This window comes from Chiloscyllium plagiosum, unplaced genomic scaffold (genome assembly GCF_037043375.1).
Source record: "Chiloscyllium plagiosum isolate Xiang-an unplaced genomic scaffold, Cpla_swu_hap1 HiC_scaffold_31, whole genome shotgun sequence".
Taxonomy (NCBI): Eukaryota; Metazoa; Chordata; class Chondrichthyes; order Orectolobiformes; family Hemiscylliidae; genus Chiloscyllium; species Chiloscyllium plagiosum.
Window position 1 is genome coordinate 8,913,857 of NW_028270169.1, and position 24,167 is coordinate 8,938,023.

Sequence of the window (24,167 nt, forward strand, 5' to 3'; positions counted from 1 at the left end):
TTCCCTATAAAATGACTATTCAATGCATTGAAAAGCTGCTATTCCATGGGTGATTATTCTCTCTCCCTCCAGAGCCCAGAATAAAGATGAAGCAGATAAAACTACAATATCTCTGAGCATTTTGCTTCGACTGAAGGAGGTGAAACTGGACAACAGTACCAAAGACATAGGAAGGGAAAAAGATGAGATTCTGAAGGGAGAATATAGAAAATTAGGCAGGAATTTTTAAAAGAGGTGTTTGAGGGTAGTAATATGTGGATTACCCCCAGTGCTACGAGCTAGTGAGGGCAGGAATAGGAGGATAGAGAAGATGAATGCGTGGTTGAAGAGCTAGCGTATGGGAGAAGGATTCACATTTTTGCATAATTGGAATCTCTTCTGGGGTAGAAGTGACCTGTACAAAAAGGATGAATTGCACCTGAATTGGAAGTGGACTAATATACTGGCAGGGAGATTTGCTAGAGCTGCCAAGGAGGATTTAAACTAGTAATGTGGGGGGTAGGACTCAGGGAAATACTGAAGAGATCAATCTGAGACTGGTACAGTTGAGAAAGGAAGCGAGCCAAACAGTCAGGGCAGGCAGAAACAAAGCAGAGAACAAAGTAGGATTAATAAATTCAACTGCATTTATTTCAATGCAAGAGGCCTAACAGGGAAGGCAGATGAACTCAGGGCATGGTTAGGAACATGGGACTGGGATATCATAGCAATTACAGAAACATGGCTCAGGGATGGGCAGGACTGGCAGCTTAATGTTCCAGGATACAATGCTATAGGAAGGATAGAAAAGGAGGCAACAAAAGAGAGGGAGTGGCATTTTTGATAAAGAATAGCATTATAACCGTACTTAGGGAGGATATTCCTGGAAATACATCCAGGGAAGTTATTTGGGTGGAACTGAGAAATAAGAAAGGGATGATCACCTTATTGGGATTGTATTATAGACCCCCTAATAATCAAAGGGAAATTGAGAAACAAATTTGTAAGGTGATTTCAGTCATCTGTAATAATAGGGTGGTCACAGTAGGGGATTTTAACTTTCCAAACAGACTGGGACTCCCATATTATTAAGGGTTTAGATAGAGAAGAATTTATTAAGAGTGTACAAGAAAACTTTGAGTCAGTATGTGGATGTACCTACGAGAGAAGGTGCAAAACCTGACCTCTCTTGGGAAATAAGGCAGGGCAGGTGACTGAGGTGTCAGTGGGGAAGCACTTTGGGGCCAGCGACCATAATTCTATTAGTTTTAAAATAGTGATGGAAAAGGAGACCAGATCGAACAACTGAAGTTCTAAATTGGAGGATGCCTAATTTTGACGGTATTAAGCAACAACTTTCGAAAGCTGATTTGGTACAAATGTTTGCAGGCATACAGATGTATGGAAAACGGGAAGCCTTCAGAAATGAGATAGAGTCCAGAGACAGTATATTCCTGTTAGGGTGAAAGTAAAGGCTGGTGGGTGTAGGAATGCTGGATGACAAGAGAAATTGAGGGTTAAGAAAAAAGAAGCATGTGTCAGGTATAGACAGGAGAGATTGAGTAAATCCTAAGAGTATAAAGGCAGTATACTTAAGACGGAAATCAGGAGGGCAAAAAGGGGACATGAAGTAGCTTTGGCAAACAGGGTTAATGAGAATCCAAGGGGCTCTTACAAATACATTAAGGACAAAAGGGTAATGAGGGAGCAAATAGGGCTGCACAAAGGTCAGCAAGGTGGTCTTTGTATGGAGACACAGGACATGGGGGAAATATTAAACGAGTATTTTGCATCAGTGTTTACAGTGGAGAAGGACACAGAAGATATAGAATATGGGAAATGGTTGGTTATACCTTGAACAAAGAGACCTTGGAGAGGAAGTTCATTGCTCCTTGAAAGTACAGTCAAAGTAGATGTTTGATATGGTTTCCTTTATTGGTCAGAGCATGAATATAAGAGTTGGGAGGTCATGTTGCAGCTGTACAGGACATTGGTTAGGCCACTGTTGGAATATTGCATACAATTCTAATCTTCTTCCTATCAGAAGGATGTTGTGAAACTTGAAAGGGTTCAGAAAAGATTTACAAGTATGTTCCCAGGGTTGGAAGATTTGAGATATAGGGACAGGCTGAATAGGCAGGGGCAGATTTGCCTGGAGCGTTAAAGGCTGAGGGGTGACTTCAGAGGTTTATAAAATCATGAGAGGCATGGATAGGATAAATAGACAGTCTTTTCTCTGGGGTGGGCGAGTCCAGAGGTTTAGGATGAGAGGGGAAAGATATGAAAGGGATCGAAGGGGCAACCTTTTCACACAAAGGGTGGTGCATCCATGGAATGAGCTGCCAGAAGAAGTGGTGGAGGCTGATACAATTACAGCATTTAAAAGGCACTTGGATGGTTGTATGAATTGGAAGGGTTTGGAGGGATATGGGCCAAGTGCTCGTAAATGGGACTAGATTAGGTTGGAATATCTGGTCAGCATGGACGAGTTGGACCATAGGTCTGTTTCTGTGCTGTAAATCTCTATGACTATGCCATTTACTATTGGCCACACTATTAAAACATCCATATTCTATGTTGTCTGTATCTATAACCAGTGAATGACATGGTAAAATAGAGGAAGAGATTTTTTTTCAAAATGGGTATCCAAATGAAAACCCAGATGGAGTTTGGATGTCACATTTTTTTTTAAAATAAGGCCAACAGACATTGGCCAAAGAACTCTTCAGTTCAGCGTTTCTTTTTCTTGTCACATCTCAGTGCAATATTTGGTGTATTTTTAAGAGGACAATATATAAATGAGAGGGTCAAACTTTGATTTTACCCTTCCAAATAAGTTGGTTTTCTGCATTTCATTGAAACATGCAATTTACATGGAGGCAAAATGGTTTAAGATTAGATTACTTACAGTGACGTAACAGGCCCTTCGGCCCAACAAGTCCACACCGACCCTCCGAAGAGCAACCCACCCAGACCCATTGCCCTACATTTACCCTTTCACCTAACACTACGGGCAATTTAGCATGGCCAATTCACCTAATCTGCACATCTTTGGACTGTGGGAGGAAACCGGAGGACCCGGAGGAAACCCACACAAACTCCACACAAACAGCTGCCAGAGGTGGGAGTTGAACCCGGGTCGCTGGCGCTGAGAGGCAGCAGTGCGTCACCATGCTACCCACGGTAGGTATTTAATCTACATCCAGAACCATATAGAGATGTTTAGATTACTGCAAGCTTTCCAGTTGAACCAAGGATAAAGACAAGTAACTCATCTGTTTTAACCTACCACCCCCTTAGTGTTAGGCTAAGGCCTTTCATTGTAGATTGCCCCATCAGGAGAAACATCCATAATCTACTTTGTCAATCCCCTTTAGCACTTGCATACCTCTTCCCATTCTTCTCAAATCTAAACTCTACAAGCTTAAACTGCTCAATCTCACCTCATAAGACCAATCTTTCATTTCTGAAATTAATCAAGTGCACCTCCCCTGAACTACCTGCAAGGCAATTACATTCATCCTCAAACGGGCCAAAGCTGTAAGCAATATCTTAGATGCAGTCTTACCAACACTTTGCATCACGTCCCTACCTTTAAAATTGTATTCTTTTAGCTATAAATGTCAACATTCCACACAAGTTCATTACCTGCTGTACCTACATAGTATGTTTCTGCAATTCATGTACAAGGACACCCAGATCCCTCTGCATTAAAGGTTTTTCTCCATTTAGATAACAAGTTGCCTTTTATTCGACTCAATAAAATGGATAACCTCACTAATCCACATTGAAACACCATCTGCCAATTTTTTTCCCATTTGCATAACCATTTGTAAGTTTTTAATCCTATGTTCCAACATGCAACCTACAACTAGAGTAACTTGTCCCATCATTTCTTTTTGAAGAAAAACTGAACTGGTTAATTTCTTAACCATCATTAGGCACCAACCAATATTGTACTGAGATTTTATGTTTTGATTGAGCAAGCAGCAGTTAACCACAAAAGTACTACAAATTTCTCAAAACTAACATGGGTTACACAAAAAACATTAGTGTCTTTAACCGACTGCATTCAAATTATGGTCCAAATACCAGATCATCTTGAACTATTCATCTCTGTACAGATATCACAGAACTATGAATCACGACAGGACTTAGCCACATTAGTACAACCTGAATAATTCTCATGATGGTCAATGGATAAATCTACCTACGAAATTGTCCTACACTATAAGAGTAGGAGACAGGATGCATCTGCCACTGTTGGATGTAATCCAGTGTAAATTCCACAGGCTAAAAAACAAATTCCAACTCCCTGTCTACTTCAGAATTCTAGTTTGCATCTAATCCAGGATGTGGACACAAACAGACATTCCTGCGCAATGAAGAACAAAATACTACTCATCCAAGACATTGAAGGGTGGTCCTGACAGCCAGTTCAGGTAGATGCACAAGATGTTGTATTATTCCTTCTCGTCACTCTAAAAACATGTTCTCATGAACATTCACTCTTTAATATTAAAAAGATTGTCTCACTGCCAGTCATTCACAAGACCTTATTGCAATATTTGCCTACAAATCAATGATCAAATTTCAAACAGCATAGCATTCATGCAAGTGTGTTCTTTTAAGCCCATGATAAGGTTGTCAATTTCAGTAACAATAATTAAAAAGCTTTTTTCCCCACCTCCCTTCTCCCTGCTAATTCTCTGGTCTCCATAATAATGACCAAGTCCAAAACACCAGGATCAGCTCAGAAACAATGTAAACATAAGTAAACATAAAAAACGGGTCTTTCAATAGATTTATACACAAACTAGGTTCGACTCCTGCCCTATGCCAAGTCAACATGTATTAACATTGGTCAGTACCTCAAACTGAAAAAGCAAATAATGATAACATTACAGCAACACCGAGCAAGACCTTTGATGAAGTCTACAAGAATCAACTGAACTTAGCCACAATTCTCCTGATATCAATATTAGTTTCAAAAACAGGAGCTGCGAGAAAAGCTCAGCAAGTCTGGCAAGCATCTGTGAAGAGAAATCAGAGTTAATGTATCAGGTCTGGTGACCTTTCCTCAGAACTAGTCCTGAGGAAGGGTCACCGGATAGAAACATGGTGGGCCTAGGTGGGATGCTCTTCAGAGTGTTGGTGTGGACTCCATAGGCCAAATGGCCCGTTTCCACACTGTAGGGATTCTTTGATTCAAATGGCTTCCTTTAGCAGCTCGCTCCATACACTGACCATCCTCTGCATGAAATTGTCATCCCTTAGGTCCCTTTTATTTCTTTCCCTTCTCACTTTAAACCTATATCCTTTAGTTTTGGACTCTCCTAGCCTAGGAAAAAGATCTTAACTATTCACCCTAACCATGCCCTTCATGACTTTATAAACATCTATAAAAGGTGGGCCCTGAGCCTCCAACACTCCAGGGAACAAAGCCTCACCCTATAACTCAATCCCTCTAGTCCCAGCAACATCCTTGTAAACTTGAAAGGGTTCAGAAAAGATTTAACAAAAATCTTTCTACATCACCATCCTGTACAGCCACAGCATCACGTCCCAACACCAATACTCAATGCACTGACCAATAAAGGCAAGCATTCCTTGCACCCTCTTCTCTATCCTATCTACCTATGACTCCACTTTCTATGTGAAGAAACTATGTACTTGCACTTCAAGGTCTTTTTGTTCAGCAACACTCCCCACGACCTTTCCATTAAGTGTATATGTTGTGCCCCGATTTGCTTTAGCAAAATACATCACCTCACGTTTATCTAAATTAAGCTCCATCTGCCGCCACTCAGCCCAACAGTCCATCTGATCAAAGTCCTGTTATACTGAGAAAACCTGTTTCACTATCCACTATGCCATCAAGTTTGGTGTCACCTTCAAACTTACTAAACATACATCCAATATTCACATCTACATCATTTATTTAAATGACAAAAAAAGTGGACCCAGCACCAATCTTTGTGACGCACTTTGTAAGTGGTGTGCCACATTGTAGGTTGTAGGTTTCCTAATGAGTCAACACTAACCAGATTACATGGACCAAGAAATTTCTTAAGGAAGCACTGCAATTATCTTCAAGATTGAAAAAAACAAGGTGTCACAGTTTGAATACCTAAACAATGATCCTGAAGCATAATTGAGCACAATCAACAAGGGACAGTGTTAGACGATCTCCCACTATGGAACCAGGTTATATGATCAAGAATCAGATTAAATCTCTTACAGCAATAAAACAGACAAGCAATTAATTATCCTCCAAATTTCATCTATACAGTACTCAGCACCCTTTCTTTAAAAAGTGAAGAGGACAGGCAGGACATGCATCTTGTTAAAACCAATTTCTTTCTAAATCAGAACAAAGACCTCCAGGTTGATATTTTTACTGCAAGGGTACCCTGATGATAGCATCCTTAGACATCACAGTCTCTACTGAAATAAATTAGGCACAAAGCCACAACTTTAAACTGTTTAGTCAAGATAGTACTGCAAACCTCAGGAACCCAATTCACTAGCTGGTTAAGTGCCTGGTTAGTAGCTAAGTTCCCCAGGAATAGACAACAGTCCAGATCAGCTCAAGCGTCTGGAAGTTAAAAAAGCTATCGTTTTCAATGGAGGCATTCCAGGATATTTTATTCGTGACATCATACAGCAAGCCAACCACAAGATTAGATCGGGCAAGCTCCTCACCAATAATGTGAATTTACAGCAAGTTGTACACTCGTTCCCAAGATTATAGCATTACTATACCATAGAGAACAGCACAGCAATACAGTGTAGTATGATGTTCTTTGCAGAATTCAATCACAAGCTGCTGCTGCTACTACTAGAGATCAGTTACTGAAAGAACACTCTTCAGTGAGCAATAGAATAAGCTGGCATGAATATCTGTGTCACGACACAACTCCTCTAATGGAGTCTTATGAAAATCACATCATACATAGTTAGCAATGCAGTTCAAAAACATTCAATTCTTAGCCTATGTTAATATCAGCCTGATCAGAAAAAATGACTTAAAATTGGGGTCCTAAACTAGGAAAAAGAGATGTGAAGAAAAGACAAGACTTATGGTTCACATTTGATTGTCAGCATGTAAACCATGCCATGTGTCAATGGCTCAGCTAGTAGCACTCCTCTCCAAGTCAGAACAAATATCAAAGATGATAGAAGGCATGCGCTACAGTGCCAGATGTGTCATCTGTCAGATGTGCTGTTAAACCAAGGCCCACTCTGCCTTCTTAGGAGAGCATAGAATATTCCACTACTACTAGTTAGCAACTTGGACAGGGAGTTAAAACCTGTCCAATATAAATTCTTCAATTGACATAAAACAAAGTTTTTGGGTCATTATTTTCATTGTTTATGTAATCTTTATTCAAGTTAATAGACAGAAAGATTCCCCACTGAAAGCATCTAAACCTTAGTCACAGACCCACAGAAATGTACAGCACACAAACAGACCCTTCGGTCCAACTCATCCATGCCGACCAGATATCCCAACCTAATCTAGTCCCATTTGTGTTCATGCAATAAGAATGTTTCTTTTGAGAAGAGGTTGATTTGGTTGGGCCTGCACTCATTGGAGCTTAGAAGAATAAGAGACTACTTTATTGAAAAATTCATGATACTTAGAATTTTAACCAGTAAGGTAATTAGGAGTTATAGGGAAAAAGCAGGAAACTGAAGTTGAGGATCATCAGAATCATTCAGGATCTCATTGACTAGCAGAGCATCCTCTATGGTTGGAATAGCTTACTTCAGCTTCTACATTTTATGGCCGAATGGTTGCCAACATCCACGAAGTCAAGTGCCAGCAAGTCATAGAATCAGAATGCCTATAGTGTGAAGGCAGGCTATTTGGCCCATCAAGTCCCCACACCTCCTCCTTCCTTCCCCCCCCACTCCCTCTCTTTCCCCCCCCCATCACCCCCAACCCTGCATCCCCCAAGGCGAATCCATATAGCCTGCACATCCCTGGAAACTATGGAGCAAGTTATCCTTCCTTAAAGACCATAATTGCCCCTCCGACATGATTGAAGATGCCCTCCAATGCATCTCATCCACGACCCACACCTCCACCCTCCAACCACAAGGACAAAACCCACTGGTCCTCACCTTCCATCCCACCAAGTTTTGCGTAAACCGTATCAGCCTCCAACATTTCCACCATCTACAAACAGACCCTACCACCAGGGGTATATTTCCCTCCCCACCCCTATCCGCCTTCCGCAAAGACTATTTCCTCTGACTACCTGGTCAGGTCCACACCCCTCCAACAAACCACCCTGTCCTCCTGGCATCTTCCCTTGCCACGGCAGGAATTGCAAAACCTGCGCCCACACCTCTACCCTTACCTTCATCCAAGGCCCCAAAGGAGCCTTCCACATCCAAAGTTTCACCTGTACTTCCAGAAACGTCATTTATTGCATCTGTTGCTCCCTATGCGATCTCCTTTACACCGGGGATACTGGACGCCTTCGCGCAGAGCACTTCAGGGAACATCTCCGGAACACCCGCACCAATCAACTCCACACCCCCTTGGCCGAACATTTCAACTCCCCCTCCCACTCTGCCAAGGACATGCAGGTCCTGTGCCTCCTCCACCGCCACTCCCTCACTACCCGACGCCACCTCGGAACCCTTCAACCCCAGGGCATCAATGTGGACTTCACCAGTTTTCTCATTTCCCCTCCCCCGACCTTACCCCAAGTTCCAAACTTCCAGCTCAACACCATCCTCATGGCCTGTCCCACTCGTCAATCTTCCTTCTCACCTATCCGCTCCACCCTATCACCTTTAGCCCTTCCTCCATCCACCTATTGCACTCCACTACCTTCTTCCCTGCCCCACCCCCTCCCAGCTCTCTCTCCGCCCCAGAGGCTTCCAGCCTCATTCCTGATTAAGGGCTCCTGCCCGAAACATCAATTTTCCTGCTCCTCGGATGCTGCCTGACCTGCTGTGCTTTTCCAGCATCACTCTAATCTTGACTGATCTCCAGCATCAGCAGTCCTCACTTTCATCAAGTTATCATGGCCAATCCACCTAATCTGCACATTTTTAGACTGTGGGAGGAACCCATTCTGACACTGGAAGAACGTGCAAACTCCACACAGTTGCCCAAGCCTGGAATTGAACCCAGGTCCCTGATCTTAGGACTTGAGGGATGTGAGGCAGCAGTGCTGATCACTGAATCAGCAAGTCAAAATAGCACATTTGCTCCAGCAAGTCTTGTCAACAGCAGTTTGAAAGAAAAGCAAATCAAGGGGACAAAATAACTGACATCTCTTTTCTTAAGAATAAATTGTATCACTCAAATTGTATAACTATTAAGCTTATCTGCTCTGGACACCTACTCAAGATGTAAATTATAAGTAGTTAAATCAACACTTATGGAAGCAATATTTTCCAGGCTTATAACAGATCTTCAATGCATAATTCATTGATTTCACCAGGACCCTGCAGCAAACCAATGCAGGAAATAACTAAAGCACCCACACCCCAACCAGAAGATCATGCTTTCCAAGTGACTTTTTAACAGTTTATTTGAAACTTCATTGTGTTTAGCAACATTTTTCTAACAGCCAGATGAAACACCGGTCTGACAATAGTCCCATCATTTTTGACGGTGAGTGGCTGTGAAGAACAGAACAGGTGGAAGATTAACTTTGTCTGATTCCATTTGATTAGCTTTCCTGCCAAACACCGATTAGTCACAGTAGTCAGGAATCCGCAATTCAGATTATTCACATTATCTCCAGTAGCAGAGTCGTCACAGGAATGAGTTCCCCTTGAAGGATCAAGGTTTTGTTTTGTTGGGGGGGGGGGGGGGGGGAGAAAGAAATGTGGTGTGGTGGCAAAAAAAATAAACATGGGATCATTTTAATATTAAAAACCCAATTCTCCTTTTATTGCTCGAACCTTAATAGTTACTTCTACCACAGCATTTGATTTCAAGAAACAAGTCCATTTTGCTTTCCATATTCAATGTTTTAATTTGAAACAACTCATCCATATTTTCCACTTTTTAAAAAAAACTTGCAGAACAGCAACAGTGAACTGTAATCACTTCGACTAGACAGCTGGGCAGCCATGTTAAGAATGAGAGGATTTTTTTAAAACTTTAAAAAGATGTTCCAAAATCATTTAAAGACTCCCATATGAATAGAAAGAAAACACTGGCTCTGAACCTTTCCATTTCACCACCCTTTTCCAAATATCCAATGTTAATAAAATCAAACACGATAAGAAAAAGTTGTGTCAGCTTGGAGGAATGTACTGAACAATTTTTTTTCTCTTGATACAAACTGCTCTTAGGCAATGCTTTAGACGGGGGGGGGGGGGGGGTATTTCTTATATAGTGCACTTTTGCTGCTCTGAAGAGAAAAAAAGTGCCTGAAATATACATCCTCCACCCAATACATTTGGAAATTCAATCCAAGCAAAGTGACCTTTGACAACTTCCCTTCACTTTGTGAATCAAGAAAGATTTTCCATTCCACGCAACAAAAAAGTTACACACCCAAGAAAACAAAATCTGCGACATTACCTTAAAACTCTCGAGGCCTAAAGTACTCATTTTGAAAGTTTTTTTGCTCTTCCTCTGAAGTTTAAAAACACTTCCCTCTTGGTACGCCTCCGAAAGTGGGGGTTGGGGAAAGCAAAGATAAAATGCAGTCCATATGAAACCCCTAATTAACATTACATTATGAAAACTTTTTAAAACCGTCCCAGACAAAATGACAGTCTTTAAATCTAACGTCGTTCGATAGTTTCAAAATAGACATCCCTCCTCCGTCAGTTTCATTCGTTTGTTAATATATCGTTTCGATTTTGGCTGAAAAATAGCCAGAGTTCCAAAGTAATTTCAAAAATGTATACGTTCATAAAAGGCTATCTGCGATATAAATGCTTGCGTGCCATGAAGGAAAAAGGCAAAGTCGTATTTTATTGATGGCAAGTTAGGAGTTTACACGCTTGGCCTACGTAGGTTTCTTGACACAAAACAGATTTTCACCTCAAGACATTTCTAAAAAGTGGGCAAGTTGTACATTTGATCAAACACGGAAAGGATTTTTTAAAAGTGATTTTTCTTTTTTTAAAAAAAACTTCAACAAGAACACTTTTAAAGCGAGTAATTGGAGTAGTGTGGATCTAGACAGGTTTACAAAGATGTTAAAATGAGAGAGTGTTAGGTTTTGTTTTAAAGACTCCCTCCTCACTATCTCTCTCCCCAATGCCTGAGTGAAAAGGCCGCGGTTTGAAAATGGCTGCGCGACGGCCGCTTCAATCACTCACCAGAGAGAAGAGATTGGAATAACAATCCTCCAAACTCGCCCCGTTCGCCACCCAGCAGCCGGACGAACTCATCATCACGATCCCTGCATCGTCGACGAAGATTTAACACGCACTTCGAAAAGAAGAAAAAAGAAATACACAGGGGAAAAAGTCCTCCTCAGGAAAATTTCCACAGATATTTGTCCCACATGAAAGCTGTTTTTTTAATGTACAGAATGTAGTTGCCTTTTGATTTCTCTTTTCTCTCCTCTCAGAGGGGAACGAGATAAAAGCATCTGTCTTCTCGCTTCGCTTCGTTCCCTTCCCTTCCCTCCCCTCCCTCCCCCCCCAGTTACTCGGATCTCTTTCAGCCGACTCGGGTTTGTTTCAGTCCCTGTCCTTTAATGGGAGCCTCAGTCCCAGACTTAATGGCGGAGGCACCGTCACGTGATGCGGTCGGCGGTCGAGTTCCGAACCTGCGGCCACTCGGGGCGCCATAGAGCATGGCCCAAAGCGTTCGCATCTCCCAGCTGCGGCCACTAGGAGCGCGATAGAACACGACCCCCAGCGCTCGCACCTCCCTACTGTGGCCACTAAAAGCGCTGTACGAGGGCAACCCAAATCTCCAGCAGCCAAGATAATTTTAATTATTTCCTACCCTCTTCTATTTGCAGGGGTACTCAAATTTAGCTTAGTATTTACACTCCAGATAAATCCACTTTGAAAGTTATCAAAAAGTGACAACGCCTTTTTAAAGCAATTATTTTTCTGTATTTACAAAGAACTGTCATTAGGCACATGTTGAGAGATAATTTATACAACTGCCGAGGATCAGGTTATATTAGACAAAGTATAATTGGAGAAATTTATTAACTCTCGAACTACAAGTCATATTTAATAAATATGACAACAAACCCACTTTAGTGTAAGAATCTCACCACATTTAGCAATATTTTGCCAAATAACCTGACAAACCTGAGCAATTCACTCCATAATTTATTTTGTAAAGGTAATTAAGATCACAAAACAAATTACATTAAGACACTCTACAAATGGGAAAGATAAAGTTTATCAGTTGCCACAGTGACATACTGCCTGTAACATTGTATACATTTCTTTAATTTCTTTGTGCCAAAAAATCTCACATAAACATTGACACACTGCATGGAACCGCTTACATTTTCTTGCAAATACTGAAACTTTAAACTCCTGTTCTAACAACCAGAAGAGAATACATTTCTACTTTTATATAAATATATATAGAAATATTGGAAGTCAGAGAAAAGCATGCAGAATTCTTGAGATATTGCAGTCCTCACAGGCAAAAGTATGCCTGGACTCAACTTAAGAGAAATCTTGAGTTCCCAGCCCCTCGGGTCCACTGGGCTAGTCAGAAAGTCTACACCAAGTCCTTTCGACAGTTTGTAAAATCCTTAAATTACAAACAAGCAGTAACAAAAAGAAAATCACTTGTCATACTGCCAAAAGAACAGAGTTCAGATAATGGATTAGATGAAAAACAAACAACTTCATTAAAGACATATCGTACTGAGAAATTGAATGCCATTAACAAGGAAATATTTTATTTGCAGCTATAGATCATCATATTATGTTGAGGATAGAATGGGAACCTGGAATATACAGAGATTGCATCACAATATTATTTTCTTCTCATTGTCCCATTACAAGTTAATTATAGGTAGGCAATGGAGTACTTAAAATGTTAAATATAGGATTGTTGGAAGGGGTTAGGGTAAATCTCAGCAACCAAACTGTTAAACTTGCACAGATTTTCGAAATTCTTACAACTATCAAAAAGTTTAAGTAAAGAAAATTAAGTTTTACTCCCAGACATTAATTTTTCAAATGACAGAAGTTTTTGCGACTATAAAAGCATTAGTAGTAACAGTTTTAACCGTTAATTTATAACACAACCAAGTTAAATAGTTTTACAGTGACAAAATTGCTACACTAAGTTGAAAGGGCAAAGATCATTCCAAGATAACTTAGCTAATTATTGCACAGACCTTTAAGTATGACTTGCAAACATTATATTTGAAACGTATATTAAATAGATCCCAGTGGGGGTGGTAATGGGAATGCTGCAACTGGTTTCTAGACCTCTGGGAATGGGGTTATAAACACTATTCCTACTCATTATCCAGTAATGGCTGCTGAACATATGAAGAGAACAGTTGAAATAATCCAGTGATAATTATAGTTAGTTCATTTGAACAGGGACAAAGTTTTTTTTTTGGGATGCTGAGGTAGTATGCAATATTTGTAACAAAATAAGTCACAATTGATCTTCAGAATTCTCAGTTGCTTCTCACACTATATATTACCAGTAAATATGGTCCACGATTTTTAGCTATTGCATGAAACAGATTTTTAAGATTAGGTAAACAACTGTTTCCCTTTTAAATGTAAACCATTTGAACGGAAAACCTAAATACAGGAACAGTGGATCTCTGCTTACCCACAATTCAATAATCAAAAATAAGCAGAATTGAAAAGAATGCCTATTGAGGGAGTGGGATAAAAATATCTATATTTAATATGTCCAATAAAAACTGAAGCAATTGTTTGTCAGTTGTGTACAGAAAGAATTTGTAAATGATGAATTCAGGTAGAAAGGAGTGCACACTTTGAAGTAATTTTATTCTACGTGGGAATATTGAACTCCTTCAAAAGAGACAAGATGATGATAAGGACACAGCCAAGATTTCTCAGGGGAAGAGACTTTTTTGTTCTTAACAAAAGGTTCCTGAAACTTGAAACCACACCAGTTGTGGTCCCCTGATCTGAGGGGAGATTCATTGGCACTGGAAGCAGTACATAGAAGGTTCACTAGGTTAAGCCTAGGCATGAAGGGATTTTGAGGCAAGGCAAAGTGACTTAGGCTTATATTCACTGGAGTGAAGAATGAAGTGAGACTTTATTGAAACGCAATATTCAAAGGGTTTCTTACGAGATCACCTCACCTAGAGGTCGTAAATTCGTTCACTGAGCCAGTGTGTTTTTCTGCAGACGTTTCATCACCTCGCTAGGGGTCATCTGTCCTGCCTGCCATTTATATGTCTCTTTTTTGGTACTTCAGTTTCTGTATCCGAGTGGTTTGTACATAGGGTCCAGTTCAATGTTTATTGATTGAGTTACATTTGGAGTGCCAGGCTTCAAGGAATTCTCTTGCATGTCTGTTTCACCCGTGTTAGGATGGTTACATTGTCCCAGTTGGAGACAGACCATCAATGCTTCTCTAGACTCCCTGAATGTCACAGAGAAAGGTGATGAGATGTCTGCAGAAAGAAACCCACCAACTTGGTAAACAAATCTGCAAATTCATCCACAACCTGAGCTACAAATCTTTTCAAAAACTCTAATCACTTCACTTTGTGGGAGAGTCTAGGAAGAGGGCATAACTTCAGAATGAGGGGATCACTGAATTAAGATGGAAATTCCATGTCATATCTTTCTCAGAGGCTAGGAAATCTGAAATTCTTTACCAGATGGTTGTAGAGTGTATTTAAGTGATGTTAAGTGTATTCAAGGCAGAGACAAAATCAATAAGGAAATCAAGGGGCATGGGGAGAAGGCAGGAAAATGAAGTTGAGGATTATCAAAATCAGCCATCACAGTGACTTGATGGGCCAAATACCCTACTTCTGCTTAAAAGCAAATTACTGCAGATGCTGGAATCTGAAACCAAAAGAGAAATTGCTGGAAAATCTCAACAGGTCTGGCAGCACCTGTAAGCAGAGAAAAGAGTGACGTTTCGAGTCTAACTGACCCTTTGTCAAAGCTGACAAAGGGTCAGTTAGATTCGAAACGTCAGCTCTTTTCTCTCCTTAGAGATGCTGCCAGACCTGCCGAGATTTTCCAACATTTTCTCTTTTGGTTTCAGCCTACTTCTGCTCTTGCATCTTATGGGCTAATCTGGCTTGTGGAATTACCAAACAAATGCACACTTGAAACTGGATAGTTTGTGCCATCCCTAAATTTATGCTGTCCATAAATTCGGGAGGAATGGACACTTAGAAGGTATTTTATACCCAAATAAAGATCAAATTTTCCCCATTTACTTTAAGTGATAAAGACACAGGAGGTTAAGGTTTTCAAAAGAAAACAGTCAGCTGAAAATTAGCCTACACATTCCTAAACCTCCACCAGCATTTATAACAGTAGATTGATTTTGGTGTTGCAATTTATTAACTTTCAGATACTTTTGGGTCTTGCAGCCATGCACTGCACAATTCATACTTTCACATGCTAGAAGCAATGTGCTGGCATAAATATTTTAGCTCAAAACATACTTGAATGGATCTCAGTTATTGAATTGGATACATTGATGCAGCTGGCATTCCATAGACAGAAGAGGTAGAACATTTGCTGGGCTACCTCCAGTTTTACTTGGCCTAAAATCAAAATAACACTTGGAGTCTATTCCGTCAGTGCAAAGATATTAAAATTGGCATCAATTTTAGCATGTTCAACTAAGCAGATCACAAAGCACATATTAACCAATAACCTCTAACACCACAGATAAGGCATTCCATTTCTGACTGTCTGCCCATTTATCTGTTATCATTGGTTCTGTTCTATTGACTTCCTTCTGTTTCAGTCCACATCCAGTCAGTACTGCAAAGATGGCAGGCAAATACTTTGTATTTTCACCTAAAAACCAAAATAACAACTCACCTCAGCAGATGTATGATAGAGGTGTATTGCAATCTTTTATTCACACTATCTAAATCCTGGACCATTTCTGCATAACAAAAATTGTTTCTTAAAAAAAGTAAAATTAAGAATAATTCTCAAGGTTTAGTCAGAGTGTAAACAAGCAATGCAGAACAGGACACTCTTTCCTCACTTGTACAGACAGAGGTATCTTAGCTGGTATAGCAATGACAGACTGTCTCAAGGATTTAAAGAGGCCAAGGGAGGAACCTCCCATATGTAGACCCTTGTCTCAAATGCCTTACAGCTAGTGAAATAGTATTTTGTTTGAAGCATCACTTGTTTAATGTAGGAAGCATGACAATCAATAGAAATGACCAGATCTCATTATAAAAGAGATATATTGGTTCAGGGATGAATATTGACCAAGATGCCAGCTAGAACATGTTCTTCAGGAGATAAGCCTGAATAACATCTTTTACATCCAACTGAGAAAACATTAGTTTACAGTTATTTTCTAAAGAAAATACAACAACAGTGACTGCCAGTTAGGTTGCGTGTTGAAATCTCTAATGTGGGATTGAACTCAACTTTCTAACTCAGAGGCAAGACCACCACTAGGGAGGTGGGTGTCATTGGCATGACCGGCATTGTTGCCAATTCCCAATTTCCCTTGAATGGAACGGCTTGCTATGCCATTTTTAGAGGTTAGTTAAGAGTCAAAGTCACATATAGGCCATACCAAATATGAATAGCAGGTTTCCCCTACCCAAAGAGGTTATCAAGCAAACCAGATGTTTATGACTATCAATGATTGTTTTATGGTCAACGTTATAAAATGTTGAAATTTGAATTCAATACAAATGTAGCTATATAAAATAGAGCAAAATCAAGGGCAGACTGGTGAACTCGGCGGACGTGCCTATTACAATATAATGCAGAAATGTTTGAAGCAAAGGTCTTTGGAATAAGCATCAATATAATCTAATTTTTAATGGGTGCAAGAACAGAGAAAACAGGGAGAGAGAGTAGGGAGGGTGTATACAGAAATCCCTGAAGGTGACAGATAAGCCGAAACTAACAGAATATTTGGCTTTGTAAATAAGGGCATTGGATACAGTTAGCACGAATTTCTGAAAAGGATAGATTTATGTATTTGATTGTGTACCCCCAGAAATCATGAAATGGGGATTCACTAGTGCTGTTCATAGACAAAAGCTGATGCTGTGCTTGTTCGATTAGGAGGTGCTCATTTGCAACTTCACAAATAAAAACTTAAAACATGGCTAAAAATTAGCTAGTTTTATCTTACAACTGGTTTTCTGGAATTGAGCATCCATGCTTGAAAACTTTTTCTAATCTTCATGTTAGGTAATTAATAGACTAGTGTTCAGCATTCTGAAGGAAGGATATCAAAGCTTTAGAGAGACCATACAGAGGGATGGGGCAGTTCACTTGTATAGGCAAAAGCGAGGACTGCAGATGCTGAAAATCAGAATCTAGATTAGATTAGAGTGGTGCTGGAAAAGCACAGCAGGTCAGATCTCTCCAGGGTGAAGGTTCCCTGCCTTCAGTCCTGATGAAGGGCTTTTGCCCAAAACGTCAATTTTCCTGCTCCTCAGATGCTGCCTGACCTGCTGTGCTTTTCCAGCACCACTCTAATCTAGACACAGTTCACCTGTATGCAGACTGGAGAAGCCTGGATTGTTCTAACAGAGAAACTTGAGGACAAGTTAATACAAAGTTGAGTTTTGACTGAGCAAATGAAAGGAGAAAATTCTACTGGTAAGTGGGTCAGTGACAAAAGGTCATAGACGTGAAGTTACTGACAAAAGAACTAGAGTGCTAAAAGAGTAAAAACATTTCCATGCATTGAGTTGTGGAATCAGGTTATATAGTGACTTTCAAAAAGCAATTGGATGTACTGGAAGATGACTCATTACCAGGATAATTGGGGAGGCTACTCTGTTGGTCGAAAATTCAACATCAAATTCAATAACAGCAGAGACAACAGACCAATTGCTTCTTGTAGCTGCAAAATTCTATAATTCAATTTCACCAAAGATTTAAAAGTTGTGCACCAAAAGGAACATTTGTACATTCCATTACAGATGTCTTAAATGTATCAAAAGAACATAACTATCTCTTCTTAAAAGTCAAGAACATTGCTGGAGCTGCACACCATCAAGATCCAAGGGATTTACCACTGACCAAAACTTGAATTGGACCGGTCTAGAAAATATAAGGCTGCTTTGATATTGTGAACATATGCCTCTACACAAGGGCAATAAAAACCCATGGCCATCATCTGTAAATTCCCCTTTAATTCCCATGCCATCTTGACTTAGTCATTGAAGTACAAAGCACAGAAACAAACCCTTGGGTCTAACTCATCCATGCTGACCAGATATCCTAAATTAATCTAGTCCCATTTGCCAGCATTTGATCCATATCCTTCCTATTCATGTACCCATCCAGATGCCTTATAAGTGCTGTAATTATACCAGCTTCTACCACTTCCTCTGGCAGCTCATTCCATACACACACCACCCTCTGCATGAAAACAGTGCCCCTCAGATCCCTTTTAAAATCTTTCCCCCCCTCACCTTAAACCTGTGCCCTCTAGTTTTGATTTCCCCTATGCTGTGGAACAAAAGAAGACTGGCTATTTCACCCCACGTCTATGATTTTATAAACCTCTACGGTCACCCCCAGCCTCTGATGCTCCAGGGAAAATAACCCCAGTGTATTCAGCCTCTCCCTACATCTCAAACCCTCCAATCCCAGCAACATCCTTTTAAATCTTTTCTGAACCCTTTCAAGTTTCACAATATCTTTCCTATAGCAAGGAGACAGATATTGAATGTAGTATTCCAAACGTGGCCTCACCAATGTCTTGTACAGCTGCAACATGATATTCCAACTCCTCAACTCAATGCACCGAACAATAAAAGCAAGCGTACCAAATGCCTTTTTCACTATCGTCTACCAGTCACTCCACTTTCAAGGAACTGTGAACCTGCACTCCAAGGTCTCTTTGTGCGGCAACACTCCCCAGGACCCTAACATTAAGTGTTTAAATCCTGCCCTGGTTAGCCTTAGCAAAATGCAGCACATCATATCCAAGTTAAATACCATCTGCCACTCCTCAGCCCATTGACCCATCTGATCAAGATCCCACTGTACTCAGAGGTAAACTTCGCTGTTCACTACACCACCAATTTTGATACCATCTGCAAACTTACTAACTGGGACTCCTACATCCATTCAAATCATTCATATAAAAATGACAAAGCAGGGGACCCACACCAATCCTTGCTGGGTCACAGGTCTCCAGTCCAAAAAACAACCTTCCACCACTACCCTGTCTCCCATCAAGTGAATTTTGTATCCAGTTGGCTACCACTCTTGGATTCCACATGATCTAAATTTGCTAACCAGTCAACCAGGCAGAATTTTGTTAAGTCCATGTAGACCACATCCACCCTCTGCCTTCATGAATCCTTTTCATCACTTCCTCAAAAACCTCAATCACATTAGTGAGACAAATTCTCACGCGCAAAGCCAAGATGACTATCTCTAATCAGTCCTTGCCTTTCCAAATACATATATACCCTATCCCTCAGAAATCCCTCCAGAGGGGATGCAAGATGGCGGCGACACAGCAAGTCTCAAACAGCGAGTCCGGACCTTAGATAATCACATTGACGACCTCGTTACATCTGGAGGCTGGATCAGGCCAGGTAAAGGTGGAATGGGCCTACCGGGTTGCAGTACGCAGGCCCGGCTCGAACCAGCGCCCCCGCCCGGTCCTGCTCCGGCTGCAGAGCTATAAGGAGAGGCAGATGCTCTTCGAAGCTTCCAGAAATCTTGGGAAAGATCCCTAAGCCATGACTTATAAAGAATCCAAGATTATGTTATTTCAGAACTTTTCCCCAGCTTTGGTGCGAAAGAGGAAGGCATATGATGAAGCAAAGAATCGTTTAAGGGACTTAAGCATTCAGTACTCCTTGCGCCAACCAGCCATGAAGGGTCAGTGTATAACTTCAGATCACCAGAGAAGGCCAAGGAATTTTTGGACTCTCTTAGATAAATTGTAAGAGTTAATTGATATTGTTTTGCCCTCCCCCATCCCGGTTTACCCCCTTTTTTTTTCCTTTCATTACCTTACTGTTTAATATTATCTCCCGGGGGAGGGGAGAGGGGTTTATTTATTTATTCTTCACTTAGCGATTTTCTTCCCTTTTTTTTGAATATATATAGGCCAGGGAGTCTAATTAATGTAGGTGGGGGGGGTGGGGGGAGAGAAAGAGGTGGTTACCTTATTCTATTTTATCTCTGTCCTTAGGAGCGGGGTTGTTTTCCCCTGTTATTTTGTATTACTATATTTAATTATTATTTGCTGAGACTGTAATTTTATAGTCATATATGTTCATACATGGTATTAACATTACCAAATATATCCAGGTGTTGGTGTGGGTGGGGGGGGGGGCAAGGGTGGTAGGGTACTCATTGTTAATTCTAGCTCAGTAGTATATTTGAATTTTCTTTATCCTATTGTGGGGTGCCTGAGTCAAGGGTGGGGCACTGGTCGGGCGAGGTTATGATGGGCTTTTGGAAAGGAAGTGATGCCCCCTGGGAATAAGGGGGAAGATCTCCGTTTAAATAAGTTTTTTTTTTATTTAGAAATAGTTTTTTATCATATTGATCAGAGTGTATTAAAGAGCCTTTATTTTTGTGAATTTTATATGCTATATGCTTGGGATGTTTTGGATAGGGTTTCTTCTTCGAGGGGACTCGGACTTGCCCGGTGATTATGGGTAATCAGTCGATTAAATGGTGCACCTGGAGTGTCATGGGGAGTAATTCACCAATCAAAAAAGGAAGAAAATATTATCAAACCTTAAGAAAGAAAGGGTTGATATAGCTCTCCTATAGGAGACACATTTATTGGATAAAGAACACCTGAAATTATGACAGGGAAGAGATTATTTTCCATTCTCTTTCTGTACAAGGAAAAACATTTTGATAAACTAGGTGGCTGAGGGCCCTCATGAACTTTCGAATTGGCACAGAATAATTATGGAATATATTCCCCCTGACTTCCTTACAAATATGGTGCACAAAAAAAAACCGAATTATTCCATAAAATATGGCAGCCCTTCTTGAATTACACAAATACAGATATCTCAGTTATCCTAACAAGGGCCTTTATTTAATTGAGAGGGTGAACCTGGCTGGTCCAGGGCCCCTTAGGAGACGAATCCCGCATGAATACGGATTTTGTTGTGATCTGATGTTAACACATTCCAAGCATGTATATCACCACTCAATTTCTGTGTTATCCGTCAGTTTTCTTTCTCTTGAATAATGTAAGAGATTTAATCATACACTCTGGTTAGTTGTAGGTTAGATGAGTAGTTAGTGGAGTTGTTTTTTTTCCTCTCGGTATTTCTTTTTTTGTGTTTGATAGATTTTGGTTATTATTTATTTAAGATTTAATTGTATATCAATGTTTATACTTAGGGTTTTTAAGTTTTCTTTTGTAAACATATAAAAACATGTTAAATTTTCAAAAAAAATATCTATATATAAAAGAAAGAAATCCCTCTAACTCACCCACACTGACATCAAGCTTACAGGTCTATAGTTCCCTGGCTTATCCTTACCTCCTTTCTTAAATAATGGCACCATGTTAGCCAACCTCAACATTTCCAGCATCTCATCTGTGGCTACCATTGAAAGAAATATCTCAGCTAGGGACCCAGCAATCACTTCCCTAACTACCCACAAAGTTCTGGGATACACCTGATCAGGTGCCAGGGATTTATTTACCTTTGTACATTTTAAGATGTCCAGCACCACCTCCTGTGATATGGAGTTAAGACATAAGATATCACCATTTATTTCTTTAAGTTCTCTAGCTTCCATATCCTTCTCCATAGTAAATATTGACACAAATTACTTGTTTAGTATCTCACCCATCTCCTATGGTTCCACACAGACCAGCCTTGTTGGTCTTTGAAAGGCCCTAATCTCTCCCTAGTTATTCTTTTTCCCTTAAAATGTATTTGTAGATTCTCTTTAGATTTTCCTTAACTCTATTTGCCAAAGATATCTCATATCCGCTTTTTGCCCTCCTGATTCCCATTGTATACTCACAATATTCTAATAATCCTCTCAGGATTCACTCGATCCCAGCTGTGTATACCTATATATACACCTCTTCCTTTTTCTGGACCAGAACCTTAAATTTCTCTAGTTATCCAGCATTCACTGCCCCTCCCAGCCTTCCTCTTCGCACTAACAGGAACATACTGTCTCTGAAATGGAAATGTGTTGCTGGAAAAGCGCAGCAGGTCAGGCAGCATCTAGGGAACAGGAGAATCGACGTTTCGGGCATTAGCCCTTCTTCAGGAATGAGGAAAGTTGGTCCAGCAGGCTAAGATAAAAGATAGGGAGGAGGGACTTGGGGGAGGGGCGTCAGAAATGTGATAGGTGGAAAGAGGTCAAGGTGAGAGTGATAGGTCAGACTGGGGTGGGGGCGGAGAGGTCGGGAAGAAGATTGCAGGTTAGGAAGGCGGTGCTGAATTTGATGGATTTGACGGAGACAGGCTGGGGGGAGGGGAAATGAGGAAACTGGTGAAATCCGAGTTCATCCCTTGTGGTTGGAGGGTTCCTAGCCGGAAGATGAGGCGTTCTTCCTCCAACCGTCGTTTCGCTGTGGTCTGACGATGGAGGAGTCCAAAGACCTGCATATCCTTGGTCGAGTGGGAGGGGGAATTGAAATGTTGAGCTACAGGGTGGTACCATACTGTCTCTGAACTCTTGTTATCTCATTTTTAAAGGCCCCCCACTTTCCAACCATTCTTTTACTTGCACATAGTCTCTCCCAATCAGCTTTTGAAAGTTCTTACCTAATACCATCAAATTGGCCTTCCTTCAATTTAGAACTTCAACTTTGAGATCAGATCTATCCTTCCCATAACTATATAAAAACTAATAGAATTATGATCACTAGCCCCAAAGTGCTTCCCCCACTGACACCTCAATCATTTGCCCAGCCTTATTTCCCAAGAGGTGTTCAAGTTTTGTTCCTTCTCTAGTCAGTACATCAACATACTAAAAAAGAAAAATTTCTGTACACTTAAATTCCTCTCCATCCAAGCCCTTAACACTATGGCAGTCCAAGTCTATGTTAGGAAAGTTAATATCCCTTACCATTACAACCCTATTATTCTTACAGATATCTGAGATCTCCTTACCTACTTGCATCTCCGACTTTTTGACTGAGGGCTATAGTACAATCCCATTAAAGGTGATCATCCCTTTCCCATTTCTTAATTCCACTCAACTTCATTAGACGTTCTCCCAGGAATATCCTCCCCAAGTACAACCATACTGTTACCCTTAATACAAAAAAACACATTCCCCCTTCTCTCTCTCTCTCTCTTCCCCCCCCCCCCCCCCCCCCCTTTCTGTCCTTCCTATAATATCTACATCCTGGAACATTAAGCTGCCAATCCTGCATATCCCTGAGCCATGTTTCTGTAATAGCTATGATATCTTAGTCCCATGCTCCCAACCATGCCAAGTTCATCTGCCTTATGTCAGGCCTTTTGCACTGAAATAAATGCAGTTTAATTCATCTGTCCCACCTCATTCTCTACCTTGACTACGTAACTTGCTCCTCTTCTCTCTTCCCACTAAGTCTTTCAGTCCAGTTTACTAGTTTAAAGCATCCCTAGTAAAGCGAGCAAATCTCTCTGCCAGCATATTGGTCCCCTTCCATTTCAGGTGCAATTCATCCTTCTTATACAAATCACCTCTACCCCAGAAGAGATCCCAATGTTCCAAAAAGAATGCGAATCCCTTCCCCCTGCACCAGCCATACATTCATCTGTCCTATCCTATTTCTAGTCACTAGCACATAGCACGGGAGTAATCCAGATATTACTACCTTTGAGGACCTATTTTTTAAACCTTGTCTAAATGTTCTATATTCTCTCTTCAGAACTTTGTCCCTCTCTCTTCCTGTTATTGGTACCAACGTGTGCAACGACCTTCTGCTGGTCACTCTCCCCTTTAAGAATAATCTGCACCTTCTCAGACATCCTTGACCCTGGCACCAGGGAGACAACACACTATTCTAATGTTTTGCTGTTGGCTGCAGAAACACCTGTCTGTGCCCCGACTAAAGAGTCCCCAACACAATTGATCAC

General features: G+C 40.7%; 1 protein-coding gene across 2 annotated transcripts in view; it reads right to left on the minus strand.

The window, feature by feature from the left end:
• The window catches only part of med13a (mediator complex subunit 13a), a 225,134-nt gene extending 213,542 nt beyond the window's left edge, over positions 1–11,592 (minus strand). For both annotated transcript variants that reach the window (XM_043718104.2, XM_043718103.2), the window contains exon 1: positions 11,290–11,592. In XM_043718104.2, the coding sequence (XP_043574039.1) occupies positions 11,290–11,364 (75 nt within the window). In that variant the 5' untranslated portion in view covers positions 11,365–11,592. The remainder of the gene's footprint in view (positions 1–11,289) is intronic.
• Between the last annotated feature and the right edge of the window lie 12,575 nt (positions 11,593–24,167).